This window comes from Lissotriton helveticus, chromosome 5_1 (assembly GCF_964261635.1).
Source record: "Lissotriton helveticus chromosome 5_1, aLisHel1.1, whole genome shotgun sequence".
In the NCBI taxonomy this organism is placed as follows: Eukaryota; Metazoa; Chordata; class Amphibia; order Caudata; family Salamandridae; genus Lissotriton; species Lissotriton helveticus.
Window position 1 is genome coordinate 408,066,259 of NC_136065.1, and position 15,172 is coordinate 408,081,430.

General features: G+C 43.2%; 1 protein-coding gene across 2 annotated transcripts in view; it reads left to right on the forward strand.

Moving 5' to 3' along the window:
• NPHP4 (nephrocystin 4) overlaps nt 1–15,172 on the forward strand; it is a 941,192-nt gene that overhangs the window by 480,424 nt on the left and 445,596 nt on the right. For both annotated transcript variants that reach the window (XM_078642627.1, XM_078642628.1), the window contains exon 12: nt 9,752–9,807. In XM_078642627.1, coding sequence (XP_078498753.1) covers nt 9,752–9,807 — 56 coding nt within the window. The remainder of the gene's footprint in view (nt 1–9,751; nt 9,808–15,172) is intronic.

Consider the following 15,172-nt stretch of genomic DNA (forward strand, 5'->3'; position numbering starts at 1 on the left):
GTGGTGGGGGGCGGTGGTTCGGTCGTGGCGTGCGTCGGTTGAGTGCTGAAGCTGTTGTGGATGTCCGCGATCTTGTTGTGGAAGTAGGAGGCGAGGGAGTTGCAGAGGTCTGGCTCTTCCTGCTCACCCTTCATACACCAGTTTCTTCCCAGACAAACTGGTTCTCCAAATCCATGCCTCTTTTCTGCCAATGGTGATGATACCTTTGCACGTTGGCCAAAGCATCACGCCGCCGACCTTCTTTGCTCCGCCTCACCCCTCCAAGGAGGAGGAGAGACTTCTCCGCTTGGACCCCAAAAGTGCGTTGCCATTCTATGTAAATCGCACCAAGAACACCAGGTGGACGAACAGATCTTTGTTAGGTTCACTAAAGCGAAGAAGGGGAAAGCAGTTGAAAAAATGGACCATCTCCAAATGAATTGCACTCTGCATAAAGATCTGCTATGCATTTACCAAAAAGCAACCCGCTGAGGGCTTGTGGGCTCATTCCACTAGAGCCAAAGCTGTGCCTACTTCGTTAGTTCATGGAGCTACTGTCCTGGGCATATGTCGGACTACTACATGGGCATCCTTGAACACGTTTACCAAGCACTACTGCCTTGACTGCCATGTCCGTTGGGACGGGCCCTTTGCCTGCTTGGTTCTGCTGGACGTTTTGGTCTGAGCGAGTTCGCAGGTCCACCTCTGGGGAGGTATAACTTTGGCATCTATTCTAAGGTAAGGAATCTGCATCTAGAAGTTGCTCTGAGATGAACAAGTTATCTTCGGTAACGTCTTATCTGATAGAGACTCTATCTTGCCGCAGATTCCTTACTGATCCTTACCGTTTCAATGAACCGGTTTCTCTACCTAAAACGATCTCTGATGGCCCTTAATATCTGCATGCTGATCACTTAGCCTTAACATGCCACATACCGTCGGTCAGGGATACTGCTGAAGATTTTCCAGAATCACCCTCATGAATATTATAAGTCAGATAAGGCTTTATCAACGGTAAATAACTTGTTCTTCTCTGCTGTTTTCAAACAAGCCCCCTCCAACTCCATCTCATGCATCTTAATGAAGAGTGATTGCTCCCCTCATAGCCAAAAGTCCACCTGGCTTCTCCCTCTCAAAAAGGCCAGGGATAGTTATTGTACTTTTTAGTAAAGAAGTTAGGTACCTTGAGCCAGATCCTAGAACCCAGGTTAAGTGATAAGGCTTTCCTCCCCATCACCACTCGCCCACTGCATTTTTTAAATATTTAATCCTTTATACGTTTTTTCCATCCTTTTTTTCTCCATATGTTTTAGATTATAAAGGTACCCAAGGCTTGGGAATTCCCTGTAGGGAACTGAGAAACTATCCATAATGCTGTAAAATGTTGAAGTTTTGCTTTTCCAAGAAAGTACAAAGTTCTTTTCTAAAAATGGCATCAACAAAAGGTTTGCTGTGCTAATTCTGCACAGGGTAATTTGTGTAGATTTCTCATGGTTTTCCTAAATCATTAACCAATCAAAGTAAGTATGAAAAATAAACGTTGATGACCGCATTTTCATCTGTAATATTTTGCACGAAATGCCGGTTTACAAACGTAACCTAATATGATGCCTGTCAGACTCTTCAGGTTGTAGGGATATATAGTGTTTATTGCTTGTTCAAAAAGCACAGGATTCCGAGAGCCTTCAACTGAGCTGCATCTTATGATTAATTCTTATTGTGTTCAGGTCATCATCAATTTTTAAGGTAAAATCTAATGAATGCAAAATGGGTAAGAAAGAAAGCTCAGTAGTTTTTGCAACGTGCCATTAATCTGAGTTTAGGAATAATGATGATTTGTATGACGCTGAGTTAGGGGGTTCCCCGTTAAATCATATGATTCAGAGAGCGGTGTGCAAAATGTAATTTTTCTGAGGGAAATTTCTAATTGCAGATTCCTCTCCTTTAGAATATTTCCCAGGCGTCAGACTTGATCCAGAAGGTTTTACAGCAGTGCTCCTGGGTGCCCCTAGGTGGCGTTGTGTAGCTCTGTGCCAGCCTCATTCTACCTGGCCGGTGATGAAACAGTCGCATGTAGGCACCAACCCTGCATGCTGATGTCAGTTCCTTTATTTCCACAACTTTGGGCACAGAACAAAGTTGACGCTGAGCAACTTGATGCTACCTAGTGGCATGTATAGCACTTCTGTATTAACTTCCCGATCTAGGCTAGCACCTGCCAATAATATAATGGTAAGGATTCTGCGTTAAGTGAGAGTATCCACCTGAAAGTCCATCACCAAAGGTAAGTTACTTGTTTTTCTTGCACACTAACTTAAATTTGGAGCCCAAAAATCATTTAAAATGTAATAGGTCAGTTTGCATAACTTTATTCGATTCAATTGAATCATAAACGTTTGTATACATACTTTAAATAATAAAACAAAAATATACATAAAAAAGTTTTAGTGCAGGGATTAAAAAATACAGTACACATATTATCTTTTCCTAAGTCATATTACCCCTGCACAGATTCGAAGAATTTAAAACCCTCCTATCGTTCTACAACATATTTGTACTAAATATTACAACCCCTAAAGTCACTAAAAACTTAAATTCGTTTTAAGATATACAGCGTTTCCTGATTAGAAATGTGATTCTAATGAAGTTAAGCACAGCGCTGCAGATGGCAGCAGTGGACAGTGACCACAAGTAATTAAAACCGTCCTGGTAGGAACATGGACGTATTTTCTTTAAAATGGGCTTGATGAAACGTGCCCTTGGGTCTTTATAAAGTGTGCAAAAGAGCAAAATGTGCATTGTGCTCTGATAGGCTAGATTATTACATGGACAGGGGGCTAGTATCTCACACCAACCTGCATGTTTGGGGAAAGCCACAAGAAAATGCAATGTGCAAAGGCGAAATCTAGTCATAAGGAAACGTGATTTAACACGTTGAGTAAAGACAAATAAAATTGCTGTTGACTTAGAAACGCACGATCTGGTAGACATGCATAATTCAGTATAATATGCATTTTTTATGACCTGTTTCATGTTCGATTGGATACCATCGGGATTGTCATAATAATTTTCCCACCCTATTTTATAAAAAGTATCTTTGACGTAATGAAACCAGGGGAGTGACATTGCGTTATCAAGATTCATACAATCTCTAAAGATACTCTTTGAGAATGACAAGTCCTCTGAAGTTCAGATTTTCCCCAATTAAATCAATGGGGCAATATTTATCCTATCTTTTACATAATCCAGACCCACTTCAGAGTGACAAAAGAGGGTTGAAGAGCTACTAGGGAATTTAATAGATAATAAATGTTCTATTATTCTAAATTCCCACAGTTCTGCTGATTAAAACGGTACCCCTGTTGTGTTGGCAAGCTTATCATCCACGAAAAGAAAGGCCTCCCAATACAACAATAAAATGTCAAGATTTTCCTTTGCAATTTTAATCTTTCTAGTGATGTTGGTAGCTGTGGTATTTGGGCCCCTGTTCAACTGCTGCCCAGGAAAATCTTCATGCTTGGACATTATTTTAAGCTAGACATCCAGGGAAGTCTAGGATGGTGTGGCTTACATGAATCCCACCACTGTTTCTTGCCTAGAATGCCTTGAAAATATCAAGTTTTGACTAAAATAACAGATTTTCCTCACATTTCTGTGTGGCAAAGTTATGGAATTAGAGGCGATTGAAAAAAGTTTTTCCACACATTTCTCGATAAAAACGGTACCCCACTTGTGTGTGTATTCGTCCACAGCATGAACTGGTCAAAACGTGGACCATGTGAAATCAGTGTGGTGTCAATGAGGTCTTAATATAGTGACAGTTTTGGTCTGTTCCTATCATGTACATTAGGTCCACCTACACATGGTGAACAGCGGGGAAAGCAGTATGGTAAGTTCATTGGTTGAAAGTGCCTGAATTTGTATTTCTTCTCTTTGACCTAACCTTTCAAATATTAAAAAACTGATGGTGGTGGTAGTAGCTATATCATTCGCTTCTGGCCACACTTAAGTAACTGGATGCTGAAGGTTGACCTGTCACAAGCTCTGTTGGATAATCTGTCTCTTATTTGTCTCCCTTTTATTCAGTCTTGTGTTTTCAATAAATCAGAAGAAATCCTGTTTAATATGTGTGCAACACATTAGTCCTGGTTACAAAGATTTAACTGGCAGTATGTGTGGTTTTCTCTTCAATTCCTTGAGTAAGATGAGAGTTCTCCGGTCTATATATTGAGTGCCAGGAGTAGTACAAGAGTCAGCCACACCAATGTAGCCAAATCTTTATAAATCGTACACATCCAATTTCTAAGGCCATCCTGGATTCATGCCAGATGTAGTGGTTCCCACCCGAGGGCAGTTTATTCAGCACATAGGAGATCGTAGAGATATTCTCTACAGATCCTTTTAAGCTGGCAAGTTCAGTTTATGAGCTGTTCACCTTAATAAGTGCATGCATATTTATAGCTCTCTAGGTTTGTTTGGTTATGAAACATCTACAGTTGGCTTATCGCTGACAGCGGGGCCAATTTTACTACTTTCAGTTGAAACCCTTCCGACTTAAGTTTCTGGCATGGTGGACTGTTTCATACAATCTATTCAAGGGAGAGCCCTTCCCACTTCTTTGGGCAAAGTTAACAGCAGTGATAGATGCATCCCTGCAGGACTGCTCATCCAGGGCATTTGATCTTCATTGTTCTGTTGGCCAGTGAGGACTGTATGTTGTACATTAACATCCTAGATCTTTGAGGGATGAAAAGGATCACGACTGTCTTTATTCCTCATCTTTAAAGAAAAGAGGCTTTGGTATCGACATGCAGATAGACCACCACGCATTCTTAAAAAACATGGAGGAGTGGGTTATTTCCCTCTTTCATAGAAAGGTATGGAACACTAGCACTGGGCCATAGACAGAGAAATTGGGTTATCAGCATGTCATGGTCTTGGGCAGGAGAATATGATAGCAGATTATCTCAGCAGGATGCACTCTCTGTGCCTCTTCCAGGCAATATCCCCTTCTGCCTTTCCAACGACCCCTCTTCACTAGCCAGTCCTTCGGAAAGTAGGACGTTAGTCTGCAGTGATATTTATAGCACTCCGCTGAGCCAGCCAGCTGTGTGACCTGGATCTTTCTTACTCCGGTCCCTATCACCTTCTTCTTCAAAAAGACTTCCTCGCACAGGGTCAAGTTGAGGTTTTTCATCGCAGCCTGGTAGATCTCAGCTTGTGTGCATATGACTGAAGTCGTTATCTGTTCTCTTATGATGTCCCAGTGGTGGTCTTGGATGTCCTGCTGTCAGGTAGGGCATCCCTCTAACAAAGGTTTATTACATTCCAGTAGCTCTGCAATAGGGGGTTCCTGGTGTCCCCGTAAACTACTGAACCAACTACATCTGAGCTCTCGCTCATTTTGCAGTTCACTGTACCCCTAGTGGAGAACAGGGTGTACATTCGTACTGTAAAGTGTTATATAGCCAATATCTTATTTTACCCTTAAAACAAGGGAGGAAGATTCTCTTTTCAGTGTGCCTGTCACCCATCAATGTTTGAAGGGGTCTAGGGAATACATTCTCCACTGCACCCTTTCAGTTAACTTGGTGCTGATACTTCTTATGGTTTAGTCCATCATTTGTTGCATTCTTGTGGCTTGAAGTGAAAACTTCTTGCTCCTCACAGTTACATCCGCCAGGTGGGTAAGTGAGCTTCAGGACCCTTTGGCTTGACCTCCCTTCATTGTCTTTTTTACAAAGACAAAGTCATTCTTAGTGTCAAGCTCTCTTTCTTTCCAAGGAGGTGATAGCATGTTTGGTTTCCGAGGTCTTTTCACTCCTTTATTCAACCATCTGATCCTTCAATAGATGAAGAGTGCCTCCACGAGCGCTCAGTCTTTACAAGCACACAGACCTTCAGGTAGATAATAACCTGCCAGTGGGTTTTCAGTGTTCTCTGCTTAGGGAAGATATGGCAGAAATATACCATTTATAAGTGCTTATCCTTAAATGGTAAACATTATTGTGAACTGGAAGGCAAGTCCATACCTGAGAGATTTAGGGCACATTCTACCAGAGGAAAGGCTGCAACTTCTAGCCTGGTAGAGGCATTCCGGTTCCTATATTTGAAATGCTGCACGGAATCTTCCGTGCACTCTTTTGCAAGACATTATTGTCTTGTGTCTCAAGGCCAAAATCAACCTCCTTCTTTGACGCTCTTATAGCAGTGACATTTAAGTGATCTGCAGAAGCAAGTATCCTTTAGAAAGCTAGTTACTTAACATTGGTAACATTCTTTCTGATGGCTATGGTAGCTTTGGCAGATTACTTATGTAGCTCTCTCCTCACCTCATAAGGGTTATTTCCTGTTGGCTCTTTTTTTTAATTTTTATTTCGTTTGGTGCCATCCACTGTGTACTTTGCCTTTGTGGCAGTGTGGAAAATGTAAGCCGTTGCGTCGACCCTGTTGCTGCAAAAAAAATCTAATCTATTATGTTGTCTGGACTGGGTAATATGTTTTTAGGATTCTGCAGGAGCTTTCATGCCCATCAGAAAGAACACTGTTGACGAGTAGTGATTTTTTTATTCCTTTATCGTATTCTATATTTTCATGTGGACTCTGCCCTCTTCTTCAAGAACTAGGTTACCAAGCGTACTCACGACTGTTGCTAATTGCACATTGTCCATCAACTTACAACTATTCTCAATAATACCAGGCCTGCAATATTATTACTATCCCACACTGACATTGGAAACGTATTGCTAAATAACATTGGTGAATCCCCTTTTACTCACTGAAGACAGCTCTCCATCCAGCTACTTGCTTAATCAGCGGTTTCAGAAAAACGTATCTTTCTGCAGAGATCTGCACTTTCTCTTCCTCCTACCAGCATCCATCAAATTCAAGAAGTTATTCCAAAATGCTTCAAAGCCATCTATCAGTATTACCTCGCTTGCAAGCTCACTTTCTCAGCAGGACTAAGATGTAGCTACATGATATAGAATCTACCTTCTCTAACAATATTGAAAGATGATTTTCTTATGCACACCAGTCAAAAAATGAATTATCTTCTCTACGTTATGGCGTCTAACTCCTTTCTTGATATACATATTCTACATTTTAATCTCTTCTGGGCCTTATGCTCTCCCCGTCTTCATTGTGGAGATCCTAGTCACTTTTTCTTCTTTCTCTCTCTCTATTGCTCCCCATCCTCTTTCTTTCCCTCTCTCTGGGTTGCTGTAGCTCGCTCTGTTTTAGTATCTATAGATGCTGTACCGCTTGCCCTTGGCAGTTCACCTGCCAGGGGCTCTGGTTTAAGGAGTGTTGTTGTTACTGTATTGAAACCAAGTTACTAATATGGTCTTCATCCTCTTCCTTGCTTGGGTAGTTGTTATGTGGCTACTTATTCTAGGCTTTGGCTATACAACTGTGGCACTCGCCCAGGAATTTCCTCTGGAACTTGAACCTTCTCCCTGTTATGCCTAATGGAGAAAGGACGATCTGTGCACACTAGCTGTTGAGCAAGAAGAGTGTGGCTGGTAAATTACTCAGAAGAATGACTTCAGGACGTGTGGCAGTTTTGTAGTCTATTGGTTGCTTTATGCTTCGTATAGTTAGGTACACAGTTGAGTATGGCAGTTTAGTTTCTCTGAGCACTTGACAAAATACAGGTAGGCCTAAAGTCTTTGCTTCTTACTGCATATTTTGTTCTTTCTTTGGACACATTTTTCTATATGTGTAATTTATTTTCCCCAGATACAACTTTGATGTAATTACAACAATGTTGCAGTGTCATTTCTCAAGACTCCTAATTGTTTGTATTCTGCATCAAGCACAAAGCTTGATGAGTGAGCAAGATGAGATGGTGTCCCCAGTATGAGCTGTGCCTTGGGTGACTTTAGCTTACTTATACCCAAAAGTACTTTTCTGTTGCTTGAAGGTAATTTTAACTTTTGTTCAAATTAAATTCATATTCATTTAACAGACAATTTTTCGTCCGTTTTCTGTCTTTCCACAAAGATCTGCTCTTAGTGCTAACATTTGGAAAAAGGATATCATTGGTCCTTTCTTCGCTGTTCTTTTGAATCCATTATCACATTTTTGCTTATGAACAGTAGCTTATCTTACCATATAACTGTATAGTAAAAATTCAAGGTCACCAATTCGCTTTGTCCAGTAGGTAAACCATTTCATATATAAACTCATTAAAATGGGCCGATTAAGTGGCAAACTGGGGCCTCTATTCTGAAAACAAACGTAAAGCCTAAAACCTTATTTTGGGTCTCTATGGAGAAAATGTCTGACTGATCCTGGTTCACAAAGCCCTGCATCGAAACCCCAAATTTTACCTCCCCAAGGTATTCCATCCTTTTAAACTATCCAGAAGCCAAAGATGTGCTATGCAGGAATGTCTCATTGTCTGATCTCTCAATACAGGAGTAGATCTGTCTATCTTTCTTCAAAATAGTATGTCTACTACGACATAGTCTTCCTTTCAGTTAAGACTGGAGAAATACTTTCTAGAGTTCTGCCATGGTCTTCAAACTCTACTCTTCCAATCCACTTAGGTCTTATAAACACTGCAGCTCCTGCATCCCAAACATACCCGCGACATCTTACACTCCCTAAACCAGTGAGATGATTAAGTTTGTTCTCACCACCAGTCCGCCATGATTGATGCATGACCACTCGTGCTAGTGACCAAGGCTTTTTAGGTTGAGCCTGGGTAGGATGCGCTGCTGTGAGGCATGCTGTATTGGAGTATGGACTTGAAGCCCCACCCACTCTCCGCCCATATTTTTAATTGGCTTGCCTCATTGTCCTTCGTAAACGCTGGCTTCCAATTCGTTATTAGGCTTGTTAGTCTCTCCATGGTACCGCCTTGTTTGCATTTGTTACCTTCCATAATGACTGGACCTTTTAATTATCTATATAAATATAGCAAGTGTGCTTATTTATTGATTTATTTATTATTTGTTTACTTACTAGCGCCCATTCATGGAGGTCGCGCCCCTTTCTTTAGACTCGCAGCATCTAAAAAAAGTGGCGCAGCCTCCATAAATGTGAAAGTGCTGCATTGGTGCTAGTAAACAAACAAATATTTGCAATGCAATAGGTCTTTCATTGCGAGAGTTTAAGCTATTGCGTTGCCAATAACTCAAACTCTCGTAAATGCAAGGCCTATTGATTGCATTGCGATTGCTTGTTTTCCATGCTACTCACAATGTTGATTGTGGTCTTTTCTACTCCTGCGTATGGATAAACACACCTTCCATTTCAAGAGCAACAGCTGCACAACTCTTAAGACTAATCCTGGCTGCTATGACATAGCCCCAGCTTCATGACCTTCTGTAAACAAATACAAGTAAATGAAAATAATAATTACCTTGGCTACTAGATTTTAAAGACACGACTCATTTTTCAGCATTTCTTTAAATGTTTATCATTTAATAGTTATGCCTTTTAGTTGATTCATTTATGTTTAGTATTTAGTCGTTTTAGTTGATTTAATGATGTCTATTTATGGAATTCAGAATGATCTTAGCATAGATATAAATATCCAGCCAACTACCAAGTTCAGCAGCGGTTTAGTGATCTGTGTCTTGGGTGCTCCTTCTGAGTTAGGAGGCCTTCCCAATTGGGCTGCTAATGTAAATTGCGAGCCTTATTAGTAAGCCTTTATCTTTAAATGAAAATCATGGTAGAGCTTTTGCAGTTAAAATATGTTTGAACATACACGCTTATTTTGTTTTGGTATAATTAATGCCTATTGAATTTTTCCTTGTAGCCAAGCCTCCTTCTCATTCACCAAGGACCCCTCGGGAGACAGAGAAAGGACCAGCGGTGAGTTCATCTCAATATGTGGTGTGAATGTCATCTGTACAGCATAAATAAATTAACGAAAATCGACCAGCAACCATGATAAACTTCAACCTAGCTATGCATTTTTAATTGAGGTAGGAAATATTACCACTGTCGAATTGTAACTCCGCATGAAGAGCCTGATTTCTTTTGATAATCACTTAAAGCAAGGTCAGGGACTTTGCTGTTGATAATAGAAAATACATATTTCATACATGGCTCTGAGGAGAGTGCACTCCTGTGCTGGATTCTTGATAGCGAGTTCCTGATTATTTTTGACTCTGGGCCTGAAAGCACAGGGCAATCAATACATAAACGCCGAGGCCCTGCTGTGAAACTGATTGAGACTCTGGTATCTGTTGAACGCACAATTCTTGTCTGTAGGCTGGTTTTCTGATGGATACTTCTTCCTGCACATTCCTCACCTTTAAATATCCTAGTCACAATACTGGATTCAGGACACTTCTAAAATAGCTCTCTGGCGCCAGCAGGTGACGTTGACTCTGCCTTATTGTTCGACACGTTGTTATGACGTCAGTGAAGTCCTATAGCACCAAGACCAGAGCTTTTCAGTTCTGTTTTTTCCGCACCATCTGACCATTCCAGAGCTTCTGTCGAATGCTAGAGGTTTTCTATCTCACATTTTTTTTAGTGCAGTGGGAAATGTCACCACCAAAATCTACCGGCTTGATGCCTTTTCGAAGATGTGATAAACATATGTTGATCATGGACCCACCTTGGATTGTCGTTGGGTGACCTGTACTGAAAAATGGATGGCAAGTCCACCAAGAACGGATGAGCGAAACATTTCATGTCACTCTTTGAAGAAGGCTACAGGAGCCAATGGCGAACCAGGTCACCCTAGAAATCAAGAGCAAGGACAAAGTTCCCTTCCAGATCACCCTCAAACAACTCTTCGAAAGAAACGACATAGCTTCACAAGAAGAAACCACATATTTCTTAATTCCTTCATGCATGTCTTTGGTGAGTAACAGTGAAGGCAACTGAATGTTGGAGCAGCAGGTTCAGTCGCTTGAGGCCAGGGCTAGCAAGGTTTCAGGGAATGTGTGCTGTGAGGAGTGTGGTCATGTAGAAGAGGGAGGACCCCTGGCAGCCCTTTCATAAGTCTATCAATTGTGATTTTTATCAAGCAGATGATGATGATGCTAACCGGTCTTCAGCTACTTGGGCACTACATGAGGCAAGCGGTCTGGATAGCTCCCAGACATCAATATAGATCCTGCTCCAGGTCCTCCTGTGGAACCTCCTTTAATACTGTGTTAAAGAAAGCTGCAGACTTCCTTGAGCTACCACTGCCTACTGTGGAGCATTCTGATATTCAGCAGGTGTTTTACAGATTGCTCCCTCTAACAGTGAACCACTGCTACCTACCTTTTATCGAAGCCTTGAAAGAGGTCCTAAAAGAGCCCTGGCCAAAGCTTTCCTCATCTTCAGAAATCCATAGAACCATTGATTAACGTTACAGACCGTGCCTGGGTACCCAGCCTTCCTTTCCACTCGCCCATCCCAAGGGAGTTAAGTGATTCAAAGCTTTTCTACCTCCAGACTTAATCCAGGAACTTTCTCTACACATCATCCAGATAGAGTCCAAAAAACATGAGACTATGGGAAAAAAATCCTTTTCTGTAGAAAGTCTCGCCCTCAGGTCCCTAAATGCGACCTGCCTGCATAATTGTTACACTTAGGCTCTTTGGGATATGGCTGCCTTGGTAGCACCCAACCTTCCAGACTACATCAAAGGCCACTTCATGGAAGTTGTAAAAGATGGACAAGACACATCCAAACATATTATAAAGACTGATCTCGATATTGCTGACTGTGTTGAGAGAGCCGTGAGATCTTCTGTCACAGTACAGACATGCCTGGCTTTGAACTGCTAGGTCTCAATGGATGTACAGAATACCCTTTTGGATATGGAGTTTGTCAGAGAGGTCTTTTGGGCCAAAAAGTAGCTTCTTTTGGCCAGGAAGTAGGTGCGGGCCTTGAAAGAGGTGAAGCAGGCAGTGCAAAACCCCAGTGTCAGGACTGTTCAATAGAAAGACACTGTATTTGCATCATAGTTGGAACGAAGAGTGTTTGTTCATAGTTTGATTTATAAATTAGAGTTCAGAAAACCCTTCAAAGTTTGCAAAGAGATTTTTGGAAAAAGAGGTATTAGACCCTTTTTCAAATGACCACCAGATTCCCTATTGAGAAACCTTGCCTTCGATGTGACTTCTCTTGAGGCTGCGCTAGATAAAGTAGTTGCACAAGTTCTCTATTGTGCACTTCCACTGCCGCAGAGTAGTTTTTTGCGAGCGCACCAACTTTAAGTGTACTTTCTAGGGTCTGACTCCTCCCACCGATTTGGACTGGCTTTTCTCTGTCATTAAAAAATCGTAGCCTGCAAATGGCTAATGGCTGGTGCGTGTCCCACCTTTTCTCACAAGTTAACTCCCATGGAGTATTGCCGTGGGAACGAACAGTGATGTGCAGGCAGTCTCTACGTATGGAAATCCAATAACTGAAATGCGAGTGCAGTCTGGTGCATTATTACTGCTGTTTGTGCCCTATCTTCGTGTGTACGCATGCTTGTTATTATACGCATACACACTAAGCAACATGGTCGCCGACTGGCTGCCGCCCCCCTCCCTCGAACTCACCACGCCAACCCAGGACACAGGCTCATGAAACATTGTTAACTTTTGGAAGGCGGGGGTCACGAAACCCCCGGCCGTATTTATTAAGATATAAGATCATAAAATTTTAATTGCATGATAAACGTTTTATACAAAATCATCAAGACATTAGATACAATGGTGTCAACAAATGTGAAAGCCTAACCTTAACAGAGACTCTAATACATTTTGTTTCCTAACCGAATCTAACATCCTCATCTAGATTTTGTATAATACATTTCTGGCCATATGGCAAGGTCGCTAACCGGTGTCAGGTCCTACAAGCTGCGCCTTACCTAGCGATGTGCGCATGCGTAGCCAAGCCCGTTAAATTACCCGGTCCACGCCGTGAACTCCATTTACCCACTAAAGGAGGGCCCTTACTCTGCGCCATCCGGTGACGTCATGAGTATGCGCGCGCGGGGTGGCTACCAGCCAAAGGAAAGCGTGACTACTCCAACCCGCGACCCTTTGAAGCACCAGTTACCTTGCCCCTGAAGTTCTAGGAGGTGCCAATGGCCCCTCCCCCTGGGCGGGAACCTCCTTTATGGGATGATGCCCGCCCCCTCAGACCTTAAAAATTAGCTGCTCACCGGTCATGACCTTACCGCCACAGGCCAGCATTGTTAACCGACGATCTGGCCTCCCCCTGTGTCCTGACCTACCCTAGCAAGTTCTCCCTTTAGCAAAACCCTCTAACCAGGCCCAGACATTATCAGACCACAGGACGTTCCCTTCCTCAGTCAAGTGAACCCCATCACCCAAGTAGTAATGTTCACCCCATATACACCCATGTGGGATCGTCTGCAACAGGGGGGCTCGGAATAATTTGTCCAACTGTGTGTTGATCCTCTTTACCGAGTGATTCAACGCCGTGACTGAGTCCCCCCCCCGCCACTGCCACCGAGGGATAAGTTGCGACCATACTACTGTGCAACCCGGGCAAGTCCTAGACACCCACCCCGCAGTGGAAATGATCTCTTCAATGAGTATTCGCCTCCCCAGTTTGGCCAAGTCATTCTCCCCCAGGTGAAGTATCACCACTGACGGGGGGTTGGGCTGCTGAGCTAAGAGTCCCTGAAAGAAGTTCCTGAACTCTCTGCATATTGAGTAAATTTAAAGACCACTGTCCGGCTGGACATGTCGCTCTAAAATATAGAACTGATTTTGTCTATATTTATTTACCTACAAACATTGTGTATGCATGGGACCGCTGTTGTTCTTAAATAGTATGCTCCCCGAGGTCCTGTGCTGACTAAATTGGGGCCCCTTGTTGTTCTCTAACCTGAACTGTCCAAGGCACAGACCCCCTCTCCCAAAGAATGAGATGTCCAACCCCTTCAATGCCGCCTTTCTCTTACGGTCTGTTGAAAGAAAAACATTTTGCACACACCTTACATAAGAATGACCTACAATCCAGATCTTCAGTTCTCTGCGTCCAGCTTGCTGCTTGTGCTGTGATGGTGTAGCTCCTTTGTTCCCGCCAGCGAGTTCCTCCCCTGCGTCACAGGTTTGAGAAACTGCAAGAACCAGAAAACATAACCAGCGTGAGAATCATCCTGTCATAACATGTCAATCCGTACATATCGTTTATAACAGTCAGATGACCATCTCCCAATCTTCTTCACACTCTCTGCCGAGAGACCCCCTAGGGCAGCCTCAGTTGCCGCCCCTATCCTGAATGAGTGCGTGCCAAATTCCTTAGGATCCCACCCTGCCTGTCTAACAGTCAATTCAAGGACCCGCCTGAACTGGTATCTAGTCAATGGTGTCCCATTGGCATGACACAATAGTGCCCCACCCGCCGTGCCCTCCCGTTGCTTGTGGAACACCTCCACATGGGAAACCGGGCAACAGGGGTTGGTCTCGGCCCGGTGGAGCACTATGGTGCAACCCCGAGACTCCTGATCAGTTTTTGACTTCTGAATTGTCACCCACATGGTGTCTTCCCTGATCCTAACACTATTTAGCTGTAGCCCGCCCAACTTATCCCCTTTTGACCCTGCTACCAGTTCGCCAATTCTTAGAGCCCCATAAAAAGCCAAGGCAAAAGCAACTTTGAACAGATGCATCTCCCATTCTGAACTACACACCTCGTGCAATGCCACTAATAAGGCTGTCAGCCGCGCCAAGCCTATGGGCTTCCTTGTATCTGCAGTGTGGCCCTGCAACCGGCGCCATCCCCTCATGGCCTTGCGCACCACAAAATTATTGGTGGGATCTCGCATGCCCTTAGCCTGTGCAAAGAAGGAAACAGCCGCCCTATGTCTGCCTGCGGCTGCCACTGATCTCCCTTCCCTGTGCATCCTTTCCAAATATTCTGCAAAACTGTCCTCCTGCGCCCACCTGACCTCCCACTCCTGCCCTAAGAACGAGCGGTAAGACAAAAACGCCCCTTCATAAGATGTCTTGGTCCTGGGTGCTAGGCTAGCAACCACGAGGTCCTGTAATCTGGGGCACCAATCTGCCAGAGTACTGTCGGGAATTGTGCTGGCGAGGGGTCTGCTGCAGGAAGGTGTTCCCTGAAAACCTGCATTTTGAAGCGAGAAAGGGAGTCAGCTGCATTGTTAAGGACGCCTGGGACATGTTTGGCCTTGAAGAGTACATTCAATTTTAAGCACAGCAGCACAATCTCTTTAATCAGGCGCAAGATGAACGGACAGCGTGCC